Below are 23,604 nucleotides of genomic sequence, written 5' to 3' on the forward strand. Positions count from 1 at the left end.
GATACAGCACTCAAAACAAGGAGAGGCATGGATGAATCTGTGATTCATACTGTCTTATGGTGACAACTAAGTTATATTTAGTTTATTTTTCAACCTCAAATGTTATAATAAATATTTCAGTTATCAGTTTTCCTATTTCTGTATTTGAAGAATGATCTCATTAACCATTTGAGTTTAAAATTTTCAATACTTTATCTTCCATTATCGTTTTTGAAGAGAGAGAGACATGCCATTTGAGTTTTAATCTGTCTTTTCAAACATTAGCAATGAAAATGAATGTCCATATTGGAAAGATTTTTAGCAGGTTATTAAACTAACTATAGTCAAATCAATTGTTGAGCAGTTTCTAATACTTATATGGCCTTATATTTTAAAACTCTAATTTGACATTGTAAAGGTGATATTGAGCTCATTTGGGCTTAATCAGCAATCTATCAGTTGTACATGGGAAGTGGGTCTGATGGCAGTGTTATGTTGGGGTTAATTTTATAGGATGCGATTGGGTTGAAGCATATTCCTCACTGTCACGGGTGATAAAATTGATGGACGACTCACCAATTTTAAATTTGACTGCCCTGCAATGATAATACAAATTATGGTCCTAATTACCTGAGAGAGTGTTACTGCCATCCCTCTTACTTCTGATGCTTTGGGGACTATTAATAGCAGTGACCGCTGGTACACGCAGTACCAGGAACGATCAGAGACCCTCATGAGTAGCTTGAGTTTTAGAAGCCGAAGTGGGAGATACAAAGTGAGGGCTCCCCTATTCACAAAAGAAGTAACCTCCTTTCTTGCCAGCTTTTAGCTCGAGCTGTTAAAGTTGATGGTTGGCTGACTTTTTTTTAAACCTTCCTTAGTCAAAGAGCTGGAGTTAGATACATTTATGGCCATTAATGTCAACTAAACGACCTCAATCATCCTAAGGTTGAAAGGGTTACCTAACATCTACCTACCCGCTGTAATACGAGGGACAGCTCAGGGTTGGGAAAGAAGATATTGGACAGGTCACCTATTTAATTTGTGTGCATTCTTGCTTTCTAATGTGCTGGCAAAAGACCATAATTTACTACTGAGTTTATGCCTTAGATCATCAGTATGGAAAAGTATATTTAAGTAAGATAATTCCAGACTGAAAATAAAAGTGAATCATGGGAGTGCTGTAGTCAAGTCTAACAATTAGTTAAAGAACAGCATTGATGAAGTACATGAGCACTTTGCCCTCAATCTCCACTTATTTGGAACTGGTATATATTATGGTCATTCACAGAAAAGAAATATGGTGATAAATATAATGTCAAAATATCAGGAAGTTAGAAGTTGATTGAATAGTTTTTTCTATTCCTTAAAGTACGATGAGGGATGCTAAAGAGACTGATTCATAAGATGGCAAGACTGATGTAAGAAGAGAGATTGGATTCGCTAGGAGTGTGGAAGAATGAGGAGGAATTGCATAAAAACCTATAAAATTTTAATAAAGGGGGCATCAATTTATGACTGAGTTGAGAAGTTTCTTTTCTCAGAGGGTTGAGAGTCTTTGGAACTCGTCACAGAAAGCTGGGGCAGAGTTCTTATGCATATTTAAGGCTGAGGTAGATTCGTGATTATTAGGGGAATTAGGGATTACAGGGAACATGCAGTAAAGTCAATGTGAGTAATAACAGAGCAGGCACAAGGGGCCGGACAGCCTACTCTTGTTCCTATTTCTTATAGTCTTATGGACTAGACTCAATAAATGCAGGAAGGATGTTCCAATTACCACAGAGTCCCAAACCAGGGGTCACAGTTTAACGATATAGGGTAGGCAATTTAGAACTGAAATGAGAACAAATCTCTTCACTCAGAGTGGCAAACCTGTGGAATTCTCTGCTACAGAAAGTGACTGAAGTCAAAATATTAAATATTTTCAAGAAGGAATTAGATATGGGTTCTCAGTGCTCAAGGTATCAAAGGTTGTGGGAAGAAAGCAGGAACATGGTACGGAGTTGTATGATTAGCCATATGGAATGGTGGAGCAGGTCTGAAGGACCAGATGGCCTATTCCTGCAACAATTTTCTATGTTTCTATGTAAGGAAGCTATTCATTTCTGAGATATGAAAAGAGCATGTGTTTTTTTTTAAGTGAATATGTGCTTTTCCTTAAAGGTATATGGAAAGGGGGTAGCACATTGGTGATGTCAGTGGACTGGTAATCCAGAACTGAAATATTCCAGTTCAAGAAAGAGTCATACCAGACTTGAAATTTAAAGTCTTTTTCTCTTTCTACAAATGCTGCCAGATTGGTTTGGTTTCTCTACTATTCTCAACGTTTTGAAGACATAGGTTCAAATTACACCATGAAAGATGATGAAATTTGAATTAAATGAAAAATATGAACAAAGAAGAGCTATTCAATGTAATGATGTGTGTAAAAAGCCACCTGCTTAACAAGGAACCTCTTGTTATTTTCAGTTAGTTGATTAAGAAGATCACCAATATCACAGAGAGATGACCTCCTTCATGGCCTGTTTCATTACCTGGCATTGAACTGACTCTTCTTTCACTTCTTCCTTGCATTTACCCAATTTTTCACCATTTGAGGATCTGCCTTCTTGATGCTATATCCCCTCTGATTCTAATTGTCTTTTAATACCCATGTTATCCATCAGTGCTTCTAAACCACATGCCCATAGATCTCTGGGGTTCAGTTGAAACTTTCTAGAGTTCTGCAAAGTAGATAAAAAGTAGATCACCCAAGTAGATAAAAGAGAGAAAAACATATAGGGAAAGATAAAAAGAAGCATTCCACCCACTCTGTGTAAATAAATGATAGTGTTAATCCACTTAGGGTAGCTGGCAAGATTTATAATCTAGAATATTTTACTTTCTTCATAGTGATAGCTATCTCAAAGAAATACTTTTTAGTGGGGAGTCTCACACTTTATTTTAATAAATGTGTCCACTACTTTTTTTCATTTATATAATTGATTTGGATGTGAGCATAAGAGGTATAGTTAGTAAGTTTGCAGATGACACCAAAATTGGAAGTGTAGAGTACAGCAAAGAGGGTAACCTCAGATTACAACAGGATCTTGACCAGATTGGCCAATGGGCTGAAAAGTGGCAGATGGAGTTTAATTTAGATAAATGTGAGGTGCTGCATTTTGGGAAAGCAAATCTTAGCAGGACTTATTCACTTAATGGTAAGGTCCTGGGGGGTGTTGCTGAACAAAGGGACCTTGGAGTGCAGGTCCATAGTTCCTTGAAAGAGGAGTCACAGGTCGATTGGATAGTAAAGAAGCCGTTTGGTATGCTTTCCTTTATTGGTCAGAATATTGAGTACAGGAGTTGGGAAGTCATGTTGCGGCTATATAGAACATTGGTTAGTCCACTTTTGGAATATTACTTGCAATTCTGGTCTCCTTCCTATCGGAAAGATGTTATGAAACTTGAAAAGGTTCAGAAAAAATTTACAAGGCTGTTGCCAGGGTTGGAGGATCTGAGCTACAGGGAGAGGTTGAATAGGCTAGGGTTGTTCTCCCTGGATTGTCGGAGGCTGAGGGGTGACCTTAGAGAAGTTTACAAAATCATGAGGGGCATGGATAGGATAAATAGATAAAGTCTCTTCCCTGTGGTGGGGGAATCCAGAACTAGAGGGCATAGGTTTAGGGTGAGAGGGGAGAGATATAAAAGAGTCCTAAGGGGCAACCTTTTCACGCAGAGGGTGGTACGTGTATGGAATGCGCTGCCAGGGCAAGTGGTAGAGGCTAGTACAATTGCAACATTTAAAAGGCATCTGGATGGGTATATGAATAGGAAGGGTTTGGAGGAATATGGGCCAGGTGGTAGCAGGTGGGACTAGATTGGGTTGGGATGTCTGGTCGGCATGGACAAGTTGGACCGAAGGGTCTGTTTCCATGCTGTACATCTCTATGACTCTATAAATGAGGAGTTGAAAACGTGTATGGAATGCGCTGCCAGGGCAAGTGGTAGAGGCTGGTACAATTGCAACATTTAAAAGGCATCTGGATGGGTATATGAATAGGAAGGGTTTGGAGGAATATGGGCCAGGTGGTAGCAGGTGGGACTAGATTGGGTTGGGATGTCTGGTCGGCATGGACAAGTTGGACCGAAGGGTCTGTTTCCATGCTGTACATCTCTATGACTCTATAAATGAGGAGACCAGGTGAGAGGCCAGTGACTGCTGAGATACATGCAATTCATGCTGTTTGATTAGCCAGTCTTCTATTGAGAGGAGATTTCAAACAACAAATTGTTATCTTTTCTTTTTTGTTCCAGGCATCGAATTTCCAAGTCCAAGTTCAGGTCAGTTAACACCTAATATATTTAATACAATCTTTATTTTTAATCATTTCTATTTACAGTAATATTCCTGTTGCGAGCATTAATTCAAAAGTAGCTTGATTTGTCTACCAGTAAAGACAATAAACATTATTTAAGATGATTTTTGCATCTTCTGTTTTTATAGAATTATTATCAGTGTCATTTAAGAAAAATTGCATGCATAACAAAATTGGTTTCATGTTGCAATACCATTTACATAAATGATATTAAACATGGCTGTAACTTGAAAGTTATGTAATGATTGTAGCAATAGAAATCAATAGGAACTCCTAAATCAGAGAAATATTTTATTTGCATCTACTTATCTACCCCATTAAGTATTTTATAGGTATCAATCAGGTCACCTCTCATTCTTAAAAACTCTAGAGGAATAAGAGAATGATCAGGGAGAAGGTAGGGCCGATCAGGGATAGCGGAGGGAACGTGTGCGTGGAGTCTAAGCAGATAGGGGAAGTCCTAAATGAGCTTTTTGCTTTGATTTTCACCAAGGAAAGGGAACTTGTTGTAAATGAAAACATAGAGGAGCTGGGATACAGTCTTGACCAGATCAAGATTGATGAAGATGATGTGCTAGAAATTTTGGAAAACATTAAGATTGATAAGTCCCCAGGGCCAGACCAGATTTCTCCTAGACTGCTCCGGGAAGCAAGAAAGGAGGTTGCTAAGCCGCTGGCAAGGATATTTGTCCTCACTCTCCACGGGAGTTGTACCGGAGGATTGGAAGGAGGCGAATGTTGTTACACTTTTCAAGAAGGGTAATAGAGAAATCCCTGGCAATTACAGACCAGTCAGTCTCACATCTGTGGTCAGCAAAGTTGTGGAAAGAATTCTGAGGGACAGGATTTATGACTATTTGGCAAAGCATAGTGTGATTAAAGGCAGTCAGCATGGCTTTGTGAGGGGCAGGTCATGCCTTACAAATCTTATTGAGTTCTTTGAGGAGGTGTCAAGACAGTCGATGATGGTCGAGCAGTGGATGTGGTGTATATGGATTTCAGCAGGGCATTTGATAGGGTTCCCCATGGTAGGCTCAGTCATAAAGTCAGGAAGTATGGGATGCAGGGAGATTTGGCTATCTGAATTCAGAATTGGATGGCTGACAGAAGGCAGAGAGTGGTTGTAGATGGAAAGCATTCTGCCTGGAGGTCAGTGTTGAGTGGGGTCTCGCAGGGCTCTGTTCTTGGGCCTCTGCTTTTTGTAGTTTTTATAAATGATTTGAATGAGGAGGTTGAGCAGTGGATTAATAAATTTGCAAAGTTTGGAGGTGTCGTTGATAGTATAGAGGGCTACTGCAGGCTGCAGCGTGACATAGACAGGATGCAGAGCTGGGCTGGGAAATGGCAGATGGAGTTCAACCTGGATAAATGCAAAGTGAAGCATTTTGGAAGGTTGAACTAGGATACTGAATATAGGATTAAAGACAGGATTCTTGGCAGTATGGAGGAACAGAGGGATCTGGGTGTGCAAGTACATAGATCCCTCAAAGTTGCCACCCAAGTGGATAGGTTTGTTAACAAAGCATATGGTGTTTTGGCTTTCATTAACAGGGGTATCGAGTTTAAGAGCTGTGAGGTTTTGCTGCAGCTCTACAAGTCACTGGTGAAACCACACTTGGAATATTGTGTCCAGTTCTGGTCGCCCTAGTATAGGAAAGATACAGAGGCTTTGGAGAGGGTGCAAAGAAGATTTACCAGGATGCTGCCTGGACTGGAGGGCTTTCCTTATGAAGAAAGGTTGAATCAGCTCGGACTTTTCTCTCTAGAGAGAAGGAGGAAAAGAGGAAACCTGATCGAGGTGTACAAAATAATGAGAGGAATAGATAGAATCAATAGCCAGAGACTTTTCCCCAGGGCAGGATTGACTGGTACGAGAAGTCATAGTTTGAAGATATAAGGAGGAAGGTATAAAGGAGACATCAGAGGTAGGTTCTTTACGCAGAGAGTTGTGAATGCATGGAATGCGTTGCCAGCTGAGGTGGTGGAAGCGAAGTCACTGGGGACATTTAAGCAACTGCTGGACATGCACATGGATAGCAGTGAGTTGAGGGGTGGGTAGGTGAAGTGACTATATTTTACATTAGGATTAAGTCTCGACTCAACATCGTGAGCCTAGGGCCTGTTCTATGCTGTACCTTTCTATGTTCTATGTTCTAATACAGACCCAGTTTGCCCAATCTCTCTTCGTAGAACATCCCCACCATCCTGGGAGCCTTTGTCACATTTCCTCTCTGACAATATTATCTTTCCTGAGATAAGGAGATGAAAATTGCACACTACATCTGATATGGTCTCACCAAGCTCCTCTGTAAAGATTTCACTTCTCCTGTACTCAGATAACTTTCATACTTTGACCAGTAGCAATAGGTAATATCTTAGCACTTAAAGTTCAGAAGTAATCTTGTCTTCTTTTTTAAAAATCCTTTTACCACCATTCATTTTGGCGAAGTATCTACCATGCTATTGTCAGTGTTTCCACTCTGTTACTGGGCTGAACACCCCATTTAGTAATTGTGATACAGCCATTTGATCTGAAATGATTTCCAGCCACCATCTTCCTTTCAGTACCTACTGTTTCTTCAACCAAGTGCTTCAATCTCAATCTTGATCCAGTACATCTCATTAAACCAGTAGCCTATCAACAACACCTCTCCCCATTCCATATGGTGTTCCAACCTCCTAGCACTATTCCCAACACAAACATTCTTCTGACTCCTGAGTGTCTATGCACAAAACTGTAAAGGGTTAGTTTGTGTTATTCAGAGGATTTCTCACTAGTTAATTATTGAGTAAAGCAGAACACAAAAGTGACTTTTGAATTTAAAAATAATTTAATTGTCTGTATCTTATAGCCAATTGTAAATTCTCATTTGTTTTCTAATACGAATAAAGAAATATTGCCCTGAGCCAAAAGAGCCAAATGTTGTTTATACTCTTAACAATTGTCATTCCAATATTAACAAATGAACTGACTGTGTGGTGTGAATACATAATATGCTGAAATTGAGTCATTAACAAAATTATGATGTTGTTTAAGGTATTTTAACAAGCTATTAAAAGCTTGCTTTGCAACATATCAATGCATTGCAGGTTGACATGTAAGATCATTTGACAGGTCTAGGTATGTAATTAACTTTAAGATATCTTGTTAGTATGTAATTTTTTTTAATTAATGGCATTATCAGCTGCTTGTAGTATATGTGGCAGGAATGCTAATTTCTGTTCAAAGTCACATAGCAACCATGTGTCACCTATCCTCTGAGAACGTCCTACTGTGACCTAATTATGTACGAGACTCAAAATAAGAGGTTTGTGGTCTGCTGGTAAACAAGTCAATGAGTGACACCAACCATAATAACCTTTCAGTTTGGCAGTCATTGGAGTTTTATCCTGGTTAATATTGCAGCATTATCACATCATGCAAATAAATTGCATTTTCCAAGCTACTATTTCAAAAATATTTTGAAGTATTTGATTTTTTTTTGCTCTACTATGTTTTTGATAACTTTTCACCCTGCAGCATACCAAATGCATTTTTCTAATTTGTTTTTCACAGAGTGTGGGTGTCACTGGCTGTGTCAGCATTTATTGCCCATCCCTAATTTGCCTTGAAAAGGAGGTGTTGAAAAGTTAATTTCTTAAAGCTTTGCAGCATATGTTATGAAGATATACCAATAAAATACACATTTTAGCAACAGTGAAGAAATGACATTTTGGATCCAAGATAGCATGGAGGGTGACTTTGAGATGGGAACTTGCAGGTGGTAGTGTTCCTATGGATCTACTGTCCTTGTTCTTTGAGCCAGTTAAGGTCAGGATTTAAGGTGTTATGTAAGGAGCTTTGTTTGCCACAATACATCTTACAATACACACTGCTGCCATTGTGCATCAGTAATAGAGGAAGTAAATATTTAAAATTTAAATGAATATTTAAGTGCTATTTATGTTTAAAAGGTATCCAGCAATGATATTATTTGATTACTAATAACTGTGTAAGTATGGGTCAATTTGTCTTGCCTCTGATTGTACCTTATTCCAAAATGCTGCACCAATTCGCCTGCCAATGAGAAGTACTTATTCATATTTCACAAGTCTAGTAGCATAACTGAATGTTGCAACCCTTCACTGGAAAGTAACGCGAAATTTATATTGTATTTTTTTGTCATCCTTTGTTAGAATATCTTACTTTCTTTCACTTTCACCTTTGCTTACAATAGACTGACCAAGGTGTCCAACTTATTATGTAAAAATTGTAAGTATGTCTCTCTGGGGTTGGTTTCCACCATCAAACATGGTTTGTAATCTGGTGGAGTGGATCAACCATTTCTTTGTAGAACCCACTGGATTTTTATTACATAGATTCAGACAATTTTTAAAATGGGCAGGTGATCTATTCTATGAGATTAGTAATCAGATGGTGACCATAATAATCCAACCCTTTTGATCAATGATACAGCAGATATGTTGTGCCTTAGTCAGCCCTACTTTTTCTGTATACTTTTTCTCCTTCATCAAGTGTCACCTTTTAGTTCAAGAAATTGTGAAATAAGCCAGGGAATGCTTTCTACATTTTCACTCATGTTTTTGTTTGTTACAGTCGATATTGGCGAAGATGGAACCGATTTTGCAGAAGAAAATGTAGAGCTGGAGTGAAATCTAGTGTGTTTTATTGGCTTGTAATATTTCTTGTTTTCTTGAACACCCTCACTATTGCCTCCGAACACTACAACCAGCCTGAATGGCTTACTCTAGTTCAAGGTAATACCAAAGAGGAATGAAAATGTTAGCATGCTGTTTTGTGTATAATGATGGTATCCCAATCCAGCAAAATTTTCTTCATATCAGTAATTTCCTATGCATATTGTACATAAAAGCTATGACATCTGAGTCAGATTTTTTTAAAAAAAATCAATAAGAAGGAAAAAAATCTTTTTATTAGTTGATGTCCTATGACATTAAGCAGTAAGGTGGAGAATATGGTCTTATTCGCATTTATCTCCTGCTAGAATAGCACAGTTACTTGGGGGATGAAGAGGAAGATGCAGTGTCAAAGAGTGTCCATAATTTGCAAGGATGTCAGCAAGGCCACCTCAAACATCAATGTACTCATTAGGTTGGCTTGTATACAAAAGCTACTCTGATCCAAGTGTTGCAGACAGGAACTGGAAGTTCTGCCAATGTAAGGATCCCAATCCCAGAACAAATTCAATTCCTAGACTCTGCATATTCACAGTTATATGCAGTAATCCAAAAGTTATTTTCTGAGATGAGGTGCCTGCACTGGTGGAAATTGTACTCAAGTGAAGTCAAGATGCAGACTGCCATGCTTCATCTTCTGGGAACAGCTTCCTCCCTGCAGACACAGCCTCTACTCCACAGCTGACCCCATGAAGACATAAGTAGTGAGTCACAAGGATGCATCTCCATCAGCAGATGCTTCTGTCAAATTGAATCATGAAAATACAGTTGGTGTATTAGCATACCACTGACTGAGGTGAGATTTGTAAACCTTTTATCTGGGTACTTTGAGATAATTTCACCCTGTCCTTGACAGATTTCTATCTCCCATTGTCCACTCTAGGTTACAGCACAAAAGGAAGCCATTCAGCCCAGCCTTTCATATATGTACGAGCTCCCTGACAGAGTAATTCCTTCCAGCCATGCCACTTCCCTCTCTCCATTGCACTGGACCATCTTTATCTTCAAGTAATCATCCAATTCCCACATAAATGCCTTGAAAAAACCTACTTCCATTTCACTGTTAGGCAATGCATTGCAGATACTAACTAATTGCTGTGTGTAAAAGGTCATCCTCATGTTATTATTACTTCTTTTGCAAATCAACACATATTTGTGCCAACTGCATAAGAAGTAAAGAAAGCAGCATGCGACAGAGAAAGCTAAGTGATTCCACAACCACCAGAGCAGATCTAAACTCTGCCATCCTGCTACATTTAATTGCAAATAGTGGTAGATGCTTAAGCACCTCACTGGAGGCAGGGGCTCCACTAATATTCCCATCTTCAATGACGGGGAAGCCCAGCACACCAGCAAACATGTCAAGGGTAAAGCATTTGCAAATATCCTTGACTAGAATGTTGAGAGGATGATTAATCTGGGCCTTCTCTAGAAGTTTGCAGCATCACAGCTGTCAGAATTCTGCCAAATCAATCTATTCCATGTGATATAAAGAAATAGTTAATGGCATGGATTAATGCAAAGGCTCTGGGCCCTGACAATTTTCCAGCAAAGTATTAAAGACTTGTGCTTCAGAATTTACTACACCACAAGTCAAGTTGCTGCAGAAGAGTTACAACATTGGCATCTGTCCAAAGATGAGGAAAATTGTTCAGGTACTTCCTATCCATTAAAAGTAGAAAAAAAAACAACTTGGCCAATTATCACCCCATCAATCTACTTTAAATTATTTAAAGGTGTCTTTGTCGGTGCTGACCAGTGGCAGATACTCAAAAACAGTTTTGGTGCAGAAATGGACAAAATAGCTGAGTTCAAGAGAGCAGTGAGCATGGTTGTACTTGACCAAATATAGCAATAAAGGAGCTTTAGCAAAACCACAATCAGTAATTGGAGTCCATTGTTTTGAGGCATATCAAGCACAAAGAAGGATTGTTGTGATTGGTGAAGATCAGTCAGCTCTGTCACAGGGCATTGTTTCAAGTCACAGAGGAATTTTATTATGAGGAGCGTTTGATTAGGTTGGGCTTCTACTTAATAGAGTTTAGAAGAATGTGAGGAGACCTTTATGAAACAACAAGATTTTTAGGGCCTTGACATGATAGATACAGTGAGATTGTTTTTCCCTTTGGGCGAGTCTGGGACCAGATGGTGTATTATCAGAGGAAGTGGGGGTCAACCAATTAAGACAGCGATGAGTAGGAATTTCTTCTCTAAGAGGATGATGAATCTAGAATTCTTTACCATAGATGGCTGTTAAGGCTGAGTCATTAAGTGTATTTAAGGCTGAGATAGACAGAGTTTTAATCGGTAAGTGAATCAAGGGTTATAGAAATAAAGCATGTATGTAGAGTTGAGGATTATCAGATCAGCCATCATCTAACTGAATGGCACAGTGAATTTAGTGGGCCGAATGCTCTGAACGGGCGGCACGGTGGCTCAGTGGCACTGTTGTCTCACAGCACCAGGTGCCCGGGTTTGATTCCAGCCTCTGGCGACTGTCAGTGTGGAGTTTGCACATTGTCCCCGTGTCTGTGTGGGTTTCCTCCGGGTGCTCCTGTTTCCTCCCAAAGTCCAAAAATGTGCAGGTTAGGTGGATTCGTCATGCTAAATTGCCCATAGAGTCAGGTGCATTAGTCAGGGGGAATGGGTCTGGATGAACTACTCTTCGGAGGGTCGGTGAGGACTATTTGGGCCGAAGGGTCTGTGTCCATACTGTAAGGAATCTAATCTAGTCCTATTTCTTGTGATCTTAGAAGTCACATAAGTGCCAGGTAATGATCATCTCCAGTGAGGGAGAATTCAGTCATTATCTCTTGACATTTAGTGACATTACTATTACTGAATCCCCCATTAAAGATTCTTCCCATTGACTAGAAAGTGAACTTGACCAGGCACATAAGTATTTTGCCTTAAAGAACAGGTGAGAGATTCAGAGTAAAAGCCAAAATTGCAGCAGAAACCCAGCAGGTCTGGCAGCATCTGTGAAGAAAAAAACAGAGTTAACATTTTGACACCAAAGTATTATTTTCCTTGGGTTCTAAAGAAAGGTTTTCAAACTCAAAACATTAATTCTGTTTTTACCTCTCCACAGACCTGCTGAGTTTCTCCAGGATTTTGTGACTTCATTTCAGAATTCCCACAGCTGCAGTATTTTAATTTTATCAAATGCTGAGAATTCTGCTTGACTCCTCAAAGTCTGTATACGCAAGAGAAGCATGCATTATGACGGAATCCTGTCTGCTTGCTTGGATAGGTACACCTCCAAAAACACTAAAGAGGCTTGAGACCATCAAGCAGCTTGCTTGATCAGCATCCCATGCAACACCTGCAGCATCAATCCCCAACCCCCCACCATTGATGCACAGCGGCAGCTGTGTATACTATCTACAAAATACACTGCAGCAACTAATGAAGGTTCCTTAAAAAGCATCTTACAAACCCATGAACTCTACAACCTGGAAGAATAAGGATACCTGATACATGGGAACACCACCAGCTAGATGCTTCCCTCCAAGATCAGATTATCTTGACTTTATCATCATTCCTTTGCTGTCACTGGGTCAAATTCCTGAAACTCCCTTTCCAGTACAACATAGACTTCAACAGTTCAAACAGTGGTTTGCCACTACTTTCTCAAGAACAATTAGAGATAACCAATAAAAATTCTATATCCAATAAATAAGCTAACAACAAAGCTTCAGCATAGCTGTTTCCAGGTGCATTCTCAATGGACATGCCTCACAAATCAGAACTGACTTGTCAACCAGTCCACATGTCCCCTTCTGGGGGAGTGGTCACCTAGACCTGCAATGGAGCACCTTTACTGGACTGCTCAGCAGCTGGCTTGGATTTGTAAATACATTCAAGCATGACATCACAGGAAAGTTCTAAGTAGATTAGTTGTTGCGTAGATTTATTAGGAACTCCAGTAATTTTAAAATATTTAAATTTATAAACTAGTACAATTAAAGTAAATGTTTTGAGGTAGAGGAGAGGGAGAGACCTGATTTGTGAATAATGGGGAGGAATTTCTACTTTCTACTAATCTGTAGTTTGTAATTTGTAGTATAAGACTAAAACTAAAATAAATAAAGTATAAGATCAAGATATAATAGGGCAACACAGTCAAGTGGAATGCCCATCGGTGGTATGTTGGGAGTCATGAACATTCACAGGTGAAAGTGAGGACTGCAGATTAGAATCAAGAGTGTGGTGCTGGAAAAGCACCGCAGGCCAGGCAGCATCCGAGGAGCAGGAGAGTTGACATTTTGGGCAAAAGCCTGATGAATGGTTTCTGCCCGAAACGTTGACTCTCCTGCTCCTTGGATGATGTCTGACCTGCTATGCTTTTCCAGCACCGCACTCCCGATTCACATGATCCTGATGAGACCATGTCTAAGAAATACCACCAGCTGAACAAGCTTGAGCTCTGGGTAGGAGTGAGAGTCACTGAGGAGTTCATCTGTGAGTCAAAAAAACTGTATAGACAGCACATTCAGAAAGATGATCACACCACAACTTGGAGTCAAGCAGGTGGATAGGGAATTGGTGAATACCATGCTGTCTGCAAAATAGTACAGAAGTCCCTAGAGACCTTATTCACTAAGCGGTTTTCTGTTCTTGATACTAGTGAAGGAAACAGCTCCTGGAGAAGTGCAACAGGAGCCAGGCATGTGGCACCGAGAGTGACCTAGTTTTACAGAGGGAAGGAAGAAAAGTGGAAGTGTGGTATTGATATAATTCTTTAGCAATACAGTTAGACGTTTCTGCAGAAATTGATGTGATTGGAGGATGGTATGTTGGCTTCTTACTGCTGAGATAAAGGATATCACAGAACAGCTGCAGCACATGCTTCTGGAAGTTGGTCTATATTGGTACTAAAGACTAAAGAAGGGGGATGCAATCCTGTAATCAGAATGTGTGGAAAATTAGCAAGCACAACTTCTAACGTTGTGATCTCCAGATTATTCCCCAGTGCCACATGAGTACAGAAATAGGAAGATAAAAAATTTGAATGCATCACTGACCAATGCTGTATGAGAGAGGCTTTAGGTTTCTGGGACACTGGAACTTGTTCTTGGGGAGATAGTACTTAGCTGAAAATGTGTTGCTGGAAAAGCGCAGCAAGTCAGGCAGCATCCAAGGAACAGGAGAATCTACGTTTCGGGCATAAGCCCTTCTTCAGGAATCAGGAGGTAGTACTTATACAAGCTGGATGAGTGACATTTGAACAGAGCCAAGACTGACTTTCTTGTGGGCATTTTGAGGTGCTAATGGGGAGGATTTAAACTAAGCAGGACTATAGGAACCATCAGAGAATATTAGAAAGTAATACCATGTGCATAAAATACTGAAGAGGCAGATTGGGAAAGAGAATAACAAGTTGTTTTACAAAAATTGATTTCATATCATGATCTATTGCGCTCATATCTCTACTTCATTTGGTTTGCTATTTTTTCAGATGACATAAATAATGATTTCACTTCCTGCTCCTCAAAGTTTGGTAGGACTTGTGCAAATGTAAATGTTTCCTGACTGGACTTTGGATTATGATAGGAACTTTCCCCATCAAAGCTTTCTTTGGCTTCCAAGGTCTCCTTCCTCATTTGCATCATTTTAAGGATTATTTTCTTTAGATTAAATTCCGTCCAGTGTGGAAACAGGCCCTTCAGCCCAACCAGTCCACACCGAACCCCAAAGAGTAACCCACCCAGACCCATTTCCCTCTGACTAATGCACCTAACAATATGGACAATTTACCATGGCCAATTGTCCTGACCTACACATCTTTGGACTGTGGGAGGAAACCAGAGGACCTGGAGGAAACCCACGCAGACACGGGGAGAACGTGCAAACTCCACACAAACAGTTGCCTGAAACTGGAATCAAACCTGGGACCCTGGTGCTGTGAGGCAGCAGTGCTAACCACTGAGCCACCATGCCGCACCAAACAAAGGAGGGAGCACTCAAGCAACGCTGCTTTCTTTCTCTTTTTCACACATCTCTTGTTCTAGCCTTCTCATTTCCATTTGCATCATTTATAAATTTGTCTTTATAATTCACTTTTCCACCTGTGGAAACTGTGTTAACTGTATCTTAATATTAACTGACTACAATGTCTCACCACTGGACTACATGGTCTCTTCTGTACTTTTTCAAAGCCCAGTTGCTGGGCAAGTACTTGAATTACCTACACTTCTGAGTTCTGAGAGATAACTTCATTTCTATCTTATTTGTCAATTAAATTTCTTAGCTTTTGCAATCTTTCATAGGTTCAGCAGGGACTTCTGATTAATCTGCAGAAAGCTTTAGTAGCTTCTAGTGCTAACATTTCTTAAAGGAAACCCTGGTATTTGACATTTTATCCTTTGTTGGTTACATTCGCTCCATACCCAATCTTAATTGTTCCAAACTATCCCGATCAGCCTTAAATTTTGTCATGACTCATTGGCATGGTTCACTGAAAATCGAGTTTCACTACTTCTGGAGTTATTACAAATGTGAAAATTTGACTAAACCACTCAATTGCCCAATTTTACCTGACTGTCTAATTCTAGTTGAAAAAAGTGTACATCGGTTTTGTTTCATTTACAAGAAAACAAGTATTTATCATAACCAAACTGCTTTTAACCAATGGCAAAAATATAGGTAAGTTGAATAGCTAATTTATAACTCTGTATCTTAAAAACTTATCATTCCCAAACAAATACAGACAGACACACAAAGAGACAAGACACACCATTAATGCTGGGAAAGAAAACAATGTCAGAGAATCACACAACACCAGGTTATAGTCCAACAGGTTTAATTGGAAGCACTAGCTTTCGGAGCACCGCTCCTTCATCTGGTGGAGTACACAATTGTAAGACACAGAATTTATAGCAAAAGTTTACAGTGTGATATTACTGAAATTATACATTGAAAAATACCTTGATTGTTTCTTGAGTCTCTCATCTGGAAGAATGACCATGATAGTTTCACTTCTTTCATATGTAAATCACAAAACTTTTTAAAAAGTTACATTCTCAGTTTAACTTATTACTGAAATTATACATTGAAAAATACCTTGATTGTTTCTTGAGTTTCTCATCTGTTGGAATGACCATGATAGTTTCACTTCTTTCATATGTAAATCACAAAACTTTTTAAAAAGTTACATTCTCAGTTTAACTGTAACAATTGGGGTCAGTGCAGATAAGATGTTCAAGGTGTTAACCCCCTGTATTCCCTGTCTGTGCCATAATGTTTAGACTGATTCTAATCTAAAAGGTGAGTTAACAGAGTCTTACATGGATTCATGCTCAAAAACTGCAAGAATCCATGTAAGACTCTGTTAACTCACTTTTTAGATTAGAATCAGTCTAAACATTATGGCACAGACAGGGAACACAGGGGGCTAACACCTTCAACATCTTAACAACTTATCTACCTGACACCAATTGTTACAGTTCACCTGAGAATGTAGCTTTTTAAAAAGGTTTTGTGATTTACATATGAAAGAAGTGAAACTATCATGGTCATTCTAACAGATGAGAGACTGAAGAAACAACCAAGGTATTTTTCAGTGTATAATTTCAGTTACATCACACTGTAAACTTTTGCTATAAATTCTGTCTCTTACAATTGTGTACTCCACAACCACCTGATGAAGGAGCGGTGCTCTGAAAGCTAGTGCCTCCAATTAAACCTGTTGGACTATAACCTGGTGTTGTGATTTTTTAACTTGGTTCACCCCAGTCCAACACCGGCACCTCCAAATAATGTTAGAGAAGCACAGTTCTGGTACCAATCCTCCAGATCATACATGTTGATGAATTGTTTTCATTTAGGTCTTTGCAATCCCTTCCAGCCCTCTGCTGATTATGGGTATGACATTATGGGTATACCAAATCTCAGTCTCACATTCAGTGATTGAGGGTTTACCCTTTAATAGCATTTAGAGGTAGTTTTCCCTGTAAGAGATACTTACAGAGACTGATGAGACAGAATAGCTAGCTGATAAGAATTTTAGTTTACTTCTCCACAAACAGATGTAAGAGAGAGATGAATGGATGCTTTTTCTTCGTAGGCTGCATGTTTCTGCTGTATTATCCACACACAACGCTGTGGCCACTGGCTCAGGAACCAATCAAGTAATTGGATTTTAGATTAGATTTAGATTAGATTAGATTAGATTACTTTACAGTGTGGAAACAGGCCCTTCGGCCCAACAAGTCCACACCGACCCGCCGAAGCGCAAACCACCCATACCCCTACATTTACCCCTTACCTAACACTACGGACAGTGTTGAAACTTTATTGCTGGAACAGCACAGCAGGTCAGGCAGCATCCAGGGAACAGGAGATTCGACGTTTCGGGCACAGGCCCTTCTTCAGGCCTAACACTACGGACAATTTAGCATGGCCAATTCACCTGACCTGCACATCTTTGGACTGTGGGAGGAAACCGGAGCACCCGGAGGAAGCCCACGCAGACACGGGGAGAATGTGCAAACTCCACACAGTCAGTCGCCTGAGGCGGGAATTGAACCCGGGTCTCTGGAGCTGTGAGGCAGCAGTGCTAACCACTGTGCCACCGTGCCGCCCACTGTAGAGGCTGTACTCCCCAGATGAACCATCACTTTAACATTATTCTTAATTAAATACAAGCTGAAGAATGAGAAACACTACTTGCCTATTCGTTCACAACTTCCTTGTGTTCACTCATTGTGCATTCCTTCTGTCTTGCATGCTGTTAAGCTGTAGGGTGAATATTTTTATAAGCATACTCACAAAGCTCTCAATCTCACAAATGTGCCAGTGGTTCCTAAATCTAGATCTCAAGCCACTGCAATCTGTTTCTAGATTAGAGTGGTGCTGGAAAAGCACAGCGGTTCAGGCAGCATCCGAGGAGAAGAAAATCGACGTTTCGGGCAAAAGCCCTTCATAAGGAATAGAGGCAGAGTGCTTGCAGGGTGAAGAGATAAATGAGAGGAGGGTGGAGAGAAAGTAGCATAGATCTATTGTCACATTCACACACACAGGATTATTTAAGGACACTAGAATGGTCATAGCTATCCTACATGGGGCAGAATATGCACTGAGAAGGTCAAAGCTGGCCTGTCATTTTTCTATTTCTTAAATCAGAATTTTCAAACAAAATGAAAATTCAGCCTCTTGACTCTCCACATGCACAGGAATTGAGATGTCATGTTGTAGTTGTACAGGACATTGGTGAGGTCACTTTTGAAGTACTGTGTACAGTCCTGGTCGCCCTGCTATTGGAAGGATATTATTAAATTGGAGAGGGTGCAGAAAAGATTTACAAAGATGTTACTGGTATGGAGGGTTTGAGTTATAAGGAGAGACTGAATAACCTGGGACTGTTTTCAGTGGAGTGTAAGAGATCGAGGGGTGACTTTACACAGGATTATAAAATCAGAGCAAAGGTGTTTTCTCTATGGTTGGGGAGTTCAAAGCTAGAAAGATAATTTTAAGATTATAGGGAAAAATTTAAAAAGACCTGATGGACAACCATTTCACACAGAGCATGGTTCCTATGTGGAAGGAACTGCCAGAGAAAGTGGTAGATGCAGGTACAGTTTCAACATTTAAAAGGCATTTAGCCAGGTACCGAATAGGAAAGGTTTAGAGCTTCATGGGCCAAACACAGGCAAATGGAGTAGTTTAGTTTGAAAAACTTGGTCAGTATGGGTGAGTTGGACCAAAAGGTCAGCTTCCATGCTGTAGGATTCTATGGCTCTATGACCCAGTCAGGTTCAGAAATCAGTTCCAGATTTCACACTTGTCGATTGGGTGGTCTGTTGAAATTATCCCAAATCCCAATCATGAATAAATTAATGAAGTGATCAAAATGTTCCTTATACATTATTAGTCTCACTGTAGAAACCCTTGAAAAATTTATATAGTATTCACAAGCTGTAACTGGATTTGAATAGTATGTTAAGTTAATAATTATTGTTGAAAAGCTCTCTGGCTGTGCATTACTGATAATGGCAGTTCAGATTTCTACATCGTATTAAATTTTAAATTTTAAACAAATGATATTTACAATAGTTAAATTTCTACTTAATTGCATGAATATGTCTCAATCATTTATGACAGAGGTGCCGGTGTTGGACTGAGGTGAACAAAGTTAAAAAATCAGACAACACCAGGTTATAGTCCAACGGGTTTATTTGGAAGCACTAGCTTTTGGAACGCCTCTCCTTCATCAGGTGGTTGTGGAGAATAAGATCATGCTCACAGAATTTATAGCCAAAGGAGCCCAGTGTCATGGAGATGTGATACAGTAAACAATCTTGGATTAAAACTTCTATATTTTATAATGGGATATGCTGGTTACTGTTCTTTGATTTGTAAATCTCAGAGCTTCTTTCAAATTACATTCTCAAGAGAGCTCAGGTTTTTAAACAATAGGTGTGAAATCTGTGTCCCAGTGCTATGTCAGACTGACAAAGCCTCTTTATAGTTTTACAGCGTTCTCCATGGATTAATGCAGTTTTTGAGCAAAATAAAATGCAATTCTACAAAAACAAGTTCACCCCATAACCTTAGGAGCATGTAGGAGTGACAGATTGAGTGTGCATATGAGTGTGTACGTGTGGGTGTGAGTGCATGTGATAGAGTGTGTGTGTGTGTATATATGTATGTGTGTAAGCTTGGTTAAGTGTGTGAGTGAGTGTGATGGGGTATGTGTGAGAAGTTGCATGTGTCGGTGTGAGTGCGGGGGGTGTATGTGTGTGCATATGAGAGAGAGAGAGGGTCTGCGTGGGTGTGAGAGTATCGTGCAGTGGGGTCACCTGTGGTGTGACATGAACCCAAAGTCCCGGTTGAAGTCATTCCCCTGGGTACCGAACGTTGCTATCAGCTTCTGCTCAGCCACTCTGCATTGTTGCTTGTCCAGAAGTTTGGCTTGGAGGATGGTCACCCAAAGGTCCGAGGCCAAATGTCCCAGACTGCTGAAGTGTTCCCCAACTGGGAGGGAACACTCCTGCCTGGTGATTGTTGTGCGGTGCCCATTCATCAGTTGTTGTAGCATCTGCTCGGTTTCATCAATGTGCCTTGCCTGTAGTGTATGAGATAGACCATCTTGGCCGAGTCACATGAGTACTTGCCAAGTACATTGTGGGAGGTGTCCCCTTGTGTAATGGTGTTACCCATGTCGATACTCTGACATGTCTTGCAGCAGTTGCTATGACAGGGTTTGTGGTGTTGCTGTCCTGAAGGCTGGTGAGTTTGCTATGAATCATGATCTGTTTAAGGTTTGATGGTTGTTTAAAGGCGAGAGGTGGAGGCGGGGGGAAGGTCTTAGTGAGGCGCTCATCCTCAAGGATAATGTGTTGAAGGTTGCAAAGAACATGACATAGTCGTTCAGTCCCAGGAAGTACTGGACAAAAAAGGATAGCCTTGTCTGTTGTACCCTGTCTATCTCCTGAGGAGGTCCTTACAATTTCTCATTGTGGCACGTCCGAACTGGCGATCAATGAGTTGAGCATGGTACCCTGTTCTTATGAGGACATCTTGAGCGCTTTCTAGTATGTGTCACGTTTCTTCTCATCTGAACAGATCCTGTGTATGTGGAGGGCTTGTCAGTAAGGGATGGCTGTTTTAATATGTTTCTGGTGAAAGCTAGAGAAGTGTAGCATTGTGAGGTTATGAGTGGGTTTGCAGTACAGTGAGATGCTGAGGTGACCATCCTTGATGGAGATGCACGAGAGTAACAATGAGACAGATACTAAAGAGTAGCCCATAGTAAGTCTGATGGTGGGATGAAACTTGTTGATGTCACCGTGTAGTTGTTTCAGTGACTCCTTGCCATGGGTCCAGAGGAAGAAAATGTCGTCAAGATATCTGGTGTATAGTGTTGGTTGGAGGTCCTGTGCAGAAAATAAGTCTTGTTGGAACTTGTGCACGAAGATATTGACATATTGAGGTGCAAATTTGATCCCCGTGGCTATTCCATGTGTCTGGATGAAGAACTGGTTGTCAAAGGTGAAAACATTGTGGTTAGAGATGAAGCGGATGAGTTGTAGCACGATGTTCAGAGATTGGCAGTTGTTGGTATTGAGTGCTGAGGCTGTTGCCCTGATGCCGTCATCATGAAGGTTGCTTGTATACAATGCTGACACATCCATTGTGACAAGGAAGTTCCCGGTTCTGCTGATCCGTGAGTGCTGAGTTTCTGTAAGATATCTGTAGTGTCACGACACAAGCTGGGGGTCCCCTGTACATTGAGTTTCAAGATGCCTTCAACATAGTCAGAGAGGTTCTCACACAGTGTTCCATTGCCTGTTATGACGGAGTGTCCTGGTGTGTTAGCTTTGTGTATCTTGTGATGCAGTAGAAGTCACTACCAGCAGTGATCCCAATGACTCTACTGACAAACGGGTACAGTGATCACAAGGATCTACAGAAGAGCGACCAAATAAGGGGTCGACATGGACCCTACTGCCATTGTACAGGGACCCACAGATTTCTTAGAGAAACTCAGCATCCACGGACCAGTATAACAGGGTACTTTCCTTGTCACAATGGAGGTGTCAGCATTCGACACCAGCAACCCCCATGATGACGGCTTGAGGGCAACAGCCTCAGTGCTCAATACCAACAACTGCCAATCTCCAAGCACCATGCTGCAACCCATCTGTTTCATCCTCGACCACAAAGTTTTCACCTTTGACAACCGGTTCTTCATCCAGACACATGGAACAGCCATGAGGACCAAATTTGCCCCCAAATGCCAACATCTCTATGCACAAGTTCGAACAAGACTTATTTTCTGCACAGGACCTCCAACCAACTATATACCAGATACATTGACGACATTTTCTTCCTCTAGACCCATGGCGAGGAGTCACTGAAACAACTACACAAGGGTATCAACGGGTTTCATCTCACCATCAGACTTACCATGGACTACTCTTTAGTATCCGTTTCATTCTTGGACACATGCATTTCCATCAAGGATGGGCACCTCAGCACTTCACTATACTGCAAACCCACAAATAACCTTACAATGCTACACTTCTCTAGCTTCCACCAGAAGCATTTTAAAACAGCCATCCCCCATGGACAAGCCCTCTGCATACATAGGATCTGTTCAGATGAGGAGGAATGTGACGGACACATGAAAGTACTCAACAATATCCTCATAAGAGCAAGGTACGATGCTCAACTCATCAACCGCCAGTTCCAATGTGCCACAACGAGAAATGGTAATGACCTCCTCAGGAGACAACACAGGCTGCGACAGACAGGGTACCCTTTGTTGTCCAGTACTTCCTGGGAACTGAACGACTACGCCATGTTCTTCGCAGCCTTCAACATATTATCCATGAGGATGAGGGCTCCGTCAAGACCTTCCCCACGCCTCCACTTCTCACTTTAAACACCCACCAAACTTTCAACAGATCATAATTCGTAGCAAACTGCCCAACCTTCAGGACAACACCACCATACAACAACCCTGCCACAGAAGCCGCTGCAAAACGTGTCAGAGTATTACATGAGGGGTCACCTCCCACCGTGTGTATGGTAAGTATTCATGTGACTCGGCCAATGTGGTCTATCGCACGCAGACCATTTCTCATATGCACACAGATACACCCCTGTACTCACACCAACACGCATACCCTCTCACACATAACCCTTCACACTCAAACACACACCTAACCAAGCTTACACACACACACACACACATATCCACACACACTGTATCATATGCGTACACACTCACATGCACACTCAATCTGTTGCTCCTACGCGCGCACACATATAAACTTATGGGTTGAATTTGTTTTTGTAGAATTACATTTTATTTTGCTCAAAAACTGCATGAATCCTTGTTAAACTGTAAAACTATACAGAGGCTTTGTCAGTCTGACACAGCATTGGGACACAGACAGGCTTCACACCTATTGTTTAAAAACCTGATTCAGAGATGCCGGTGTTGGACTGGGGTGTACAAAGTTAAAAATCACACAACACCAGGTTATAGTCCAACAGGTTTAATTGGAAGCACACTAGCTTTCGGAGCAACGCTCGTTCATCAGGTGATTGTGGAGGGCTCGATCGTAACACAGAATTTATAGCAAAACTTTGCAGTGTGATGTAACTGAAATTATACATTGAAGAATTGATTGTCTGTTAAGCCTTTCATCTGTTAGAATACAGTGATAGTTTCACTTCTTTCATGTGTAAATCACAAAACCCTTTTTTATAAAGTTGCATTCTCGGGTTAGCTGTTAACAATGGTGATAGCTAGACAATATGTTGAAGGTGTTAGCCCTCTGTGTTCTCTGTCTATGACCTGATGTTTAGATTGATTCCAATCTAAAAAGTGAAACCATGTGACAAGGTCAACCGGGACCTTGGGTTCATGTCACATTACAGGTGATCACCATTGCACTACACACACATACATTACAGGTGATCACCATTGCACTACACACACATACACAGATATTCCTACACACACACACACACACACACTCTCACATGCACACGGACACAGATACACACAGACGCGCACACAGACACCCACACACACCCTTATAGACACACA

The 23,604-nt window shown here is 40.7% G+C and overlaps 1 protein-coding gene across 1 annotated transcript in view; it reads left to right on the top strand.

Moving 5' to 3' along the window:
* The window catches only part of cacna1c (calcium channel, voltage-dependent, L type, alpha 1C subunit), an 890,104-nt gene that overhangs the window by 470,568 nt on the left and 395,932 nt on the right, over positions 1-23,604 (top strand). Inside the window, exons 11-12 of the mRNA XM_043708872.1 lie at positions 4,279-4,305; positions 8,938-9,098. Of these exons, the coding sequence (XP_043564807.1) occupies positions 4,279-4,305; positions 8,938-9,098 (188 nt within the window). The remainder of the gene's footprint in view (positions 1-4,278; positions 4,306-8,937; positions 9,099-23,604) is intronic.

Source organism: Chiloscyllium plagiosum, chromosome 19 (genome assembly GCF_004010195.1).
Source record: "Chiloscyllium plagiosum isolate BGI_BamShark_2017 chromosome 19, ASM401019v2, whole genome shotgun sequence".
Taxonomy (NCBI): Eukaryota; Metazoa; Chordata; class Chondrichthyes; order Orectolobiformes; family Hemiscylliidae; genus Chiloscyllium; species Chiloscyllium plagiosum.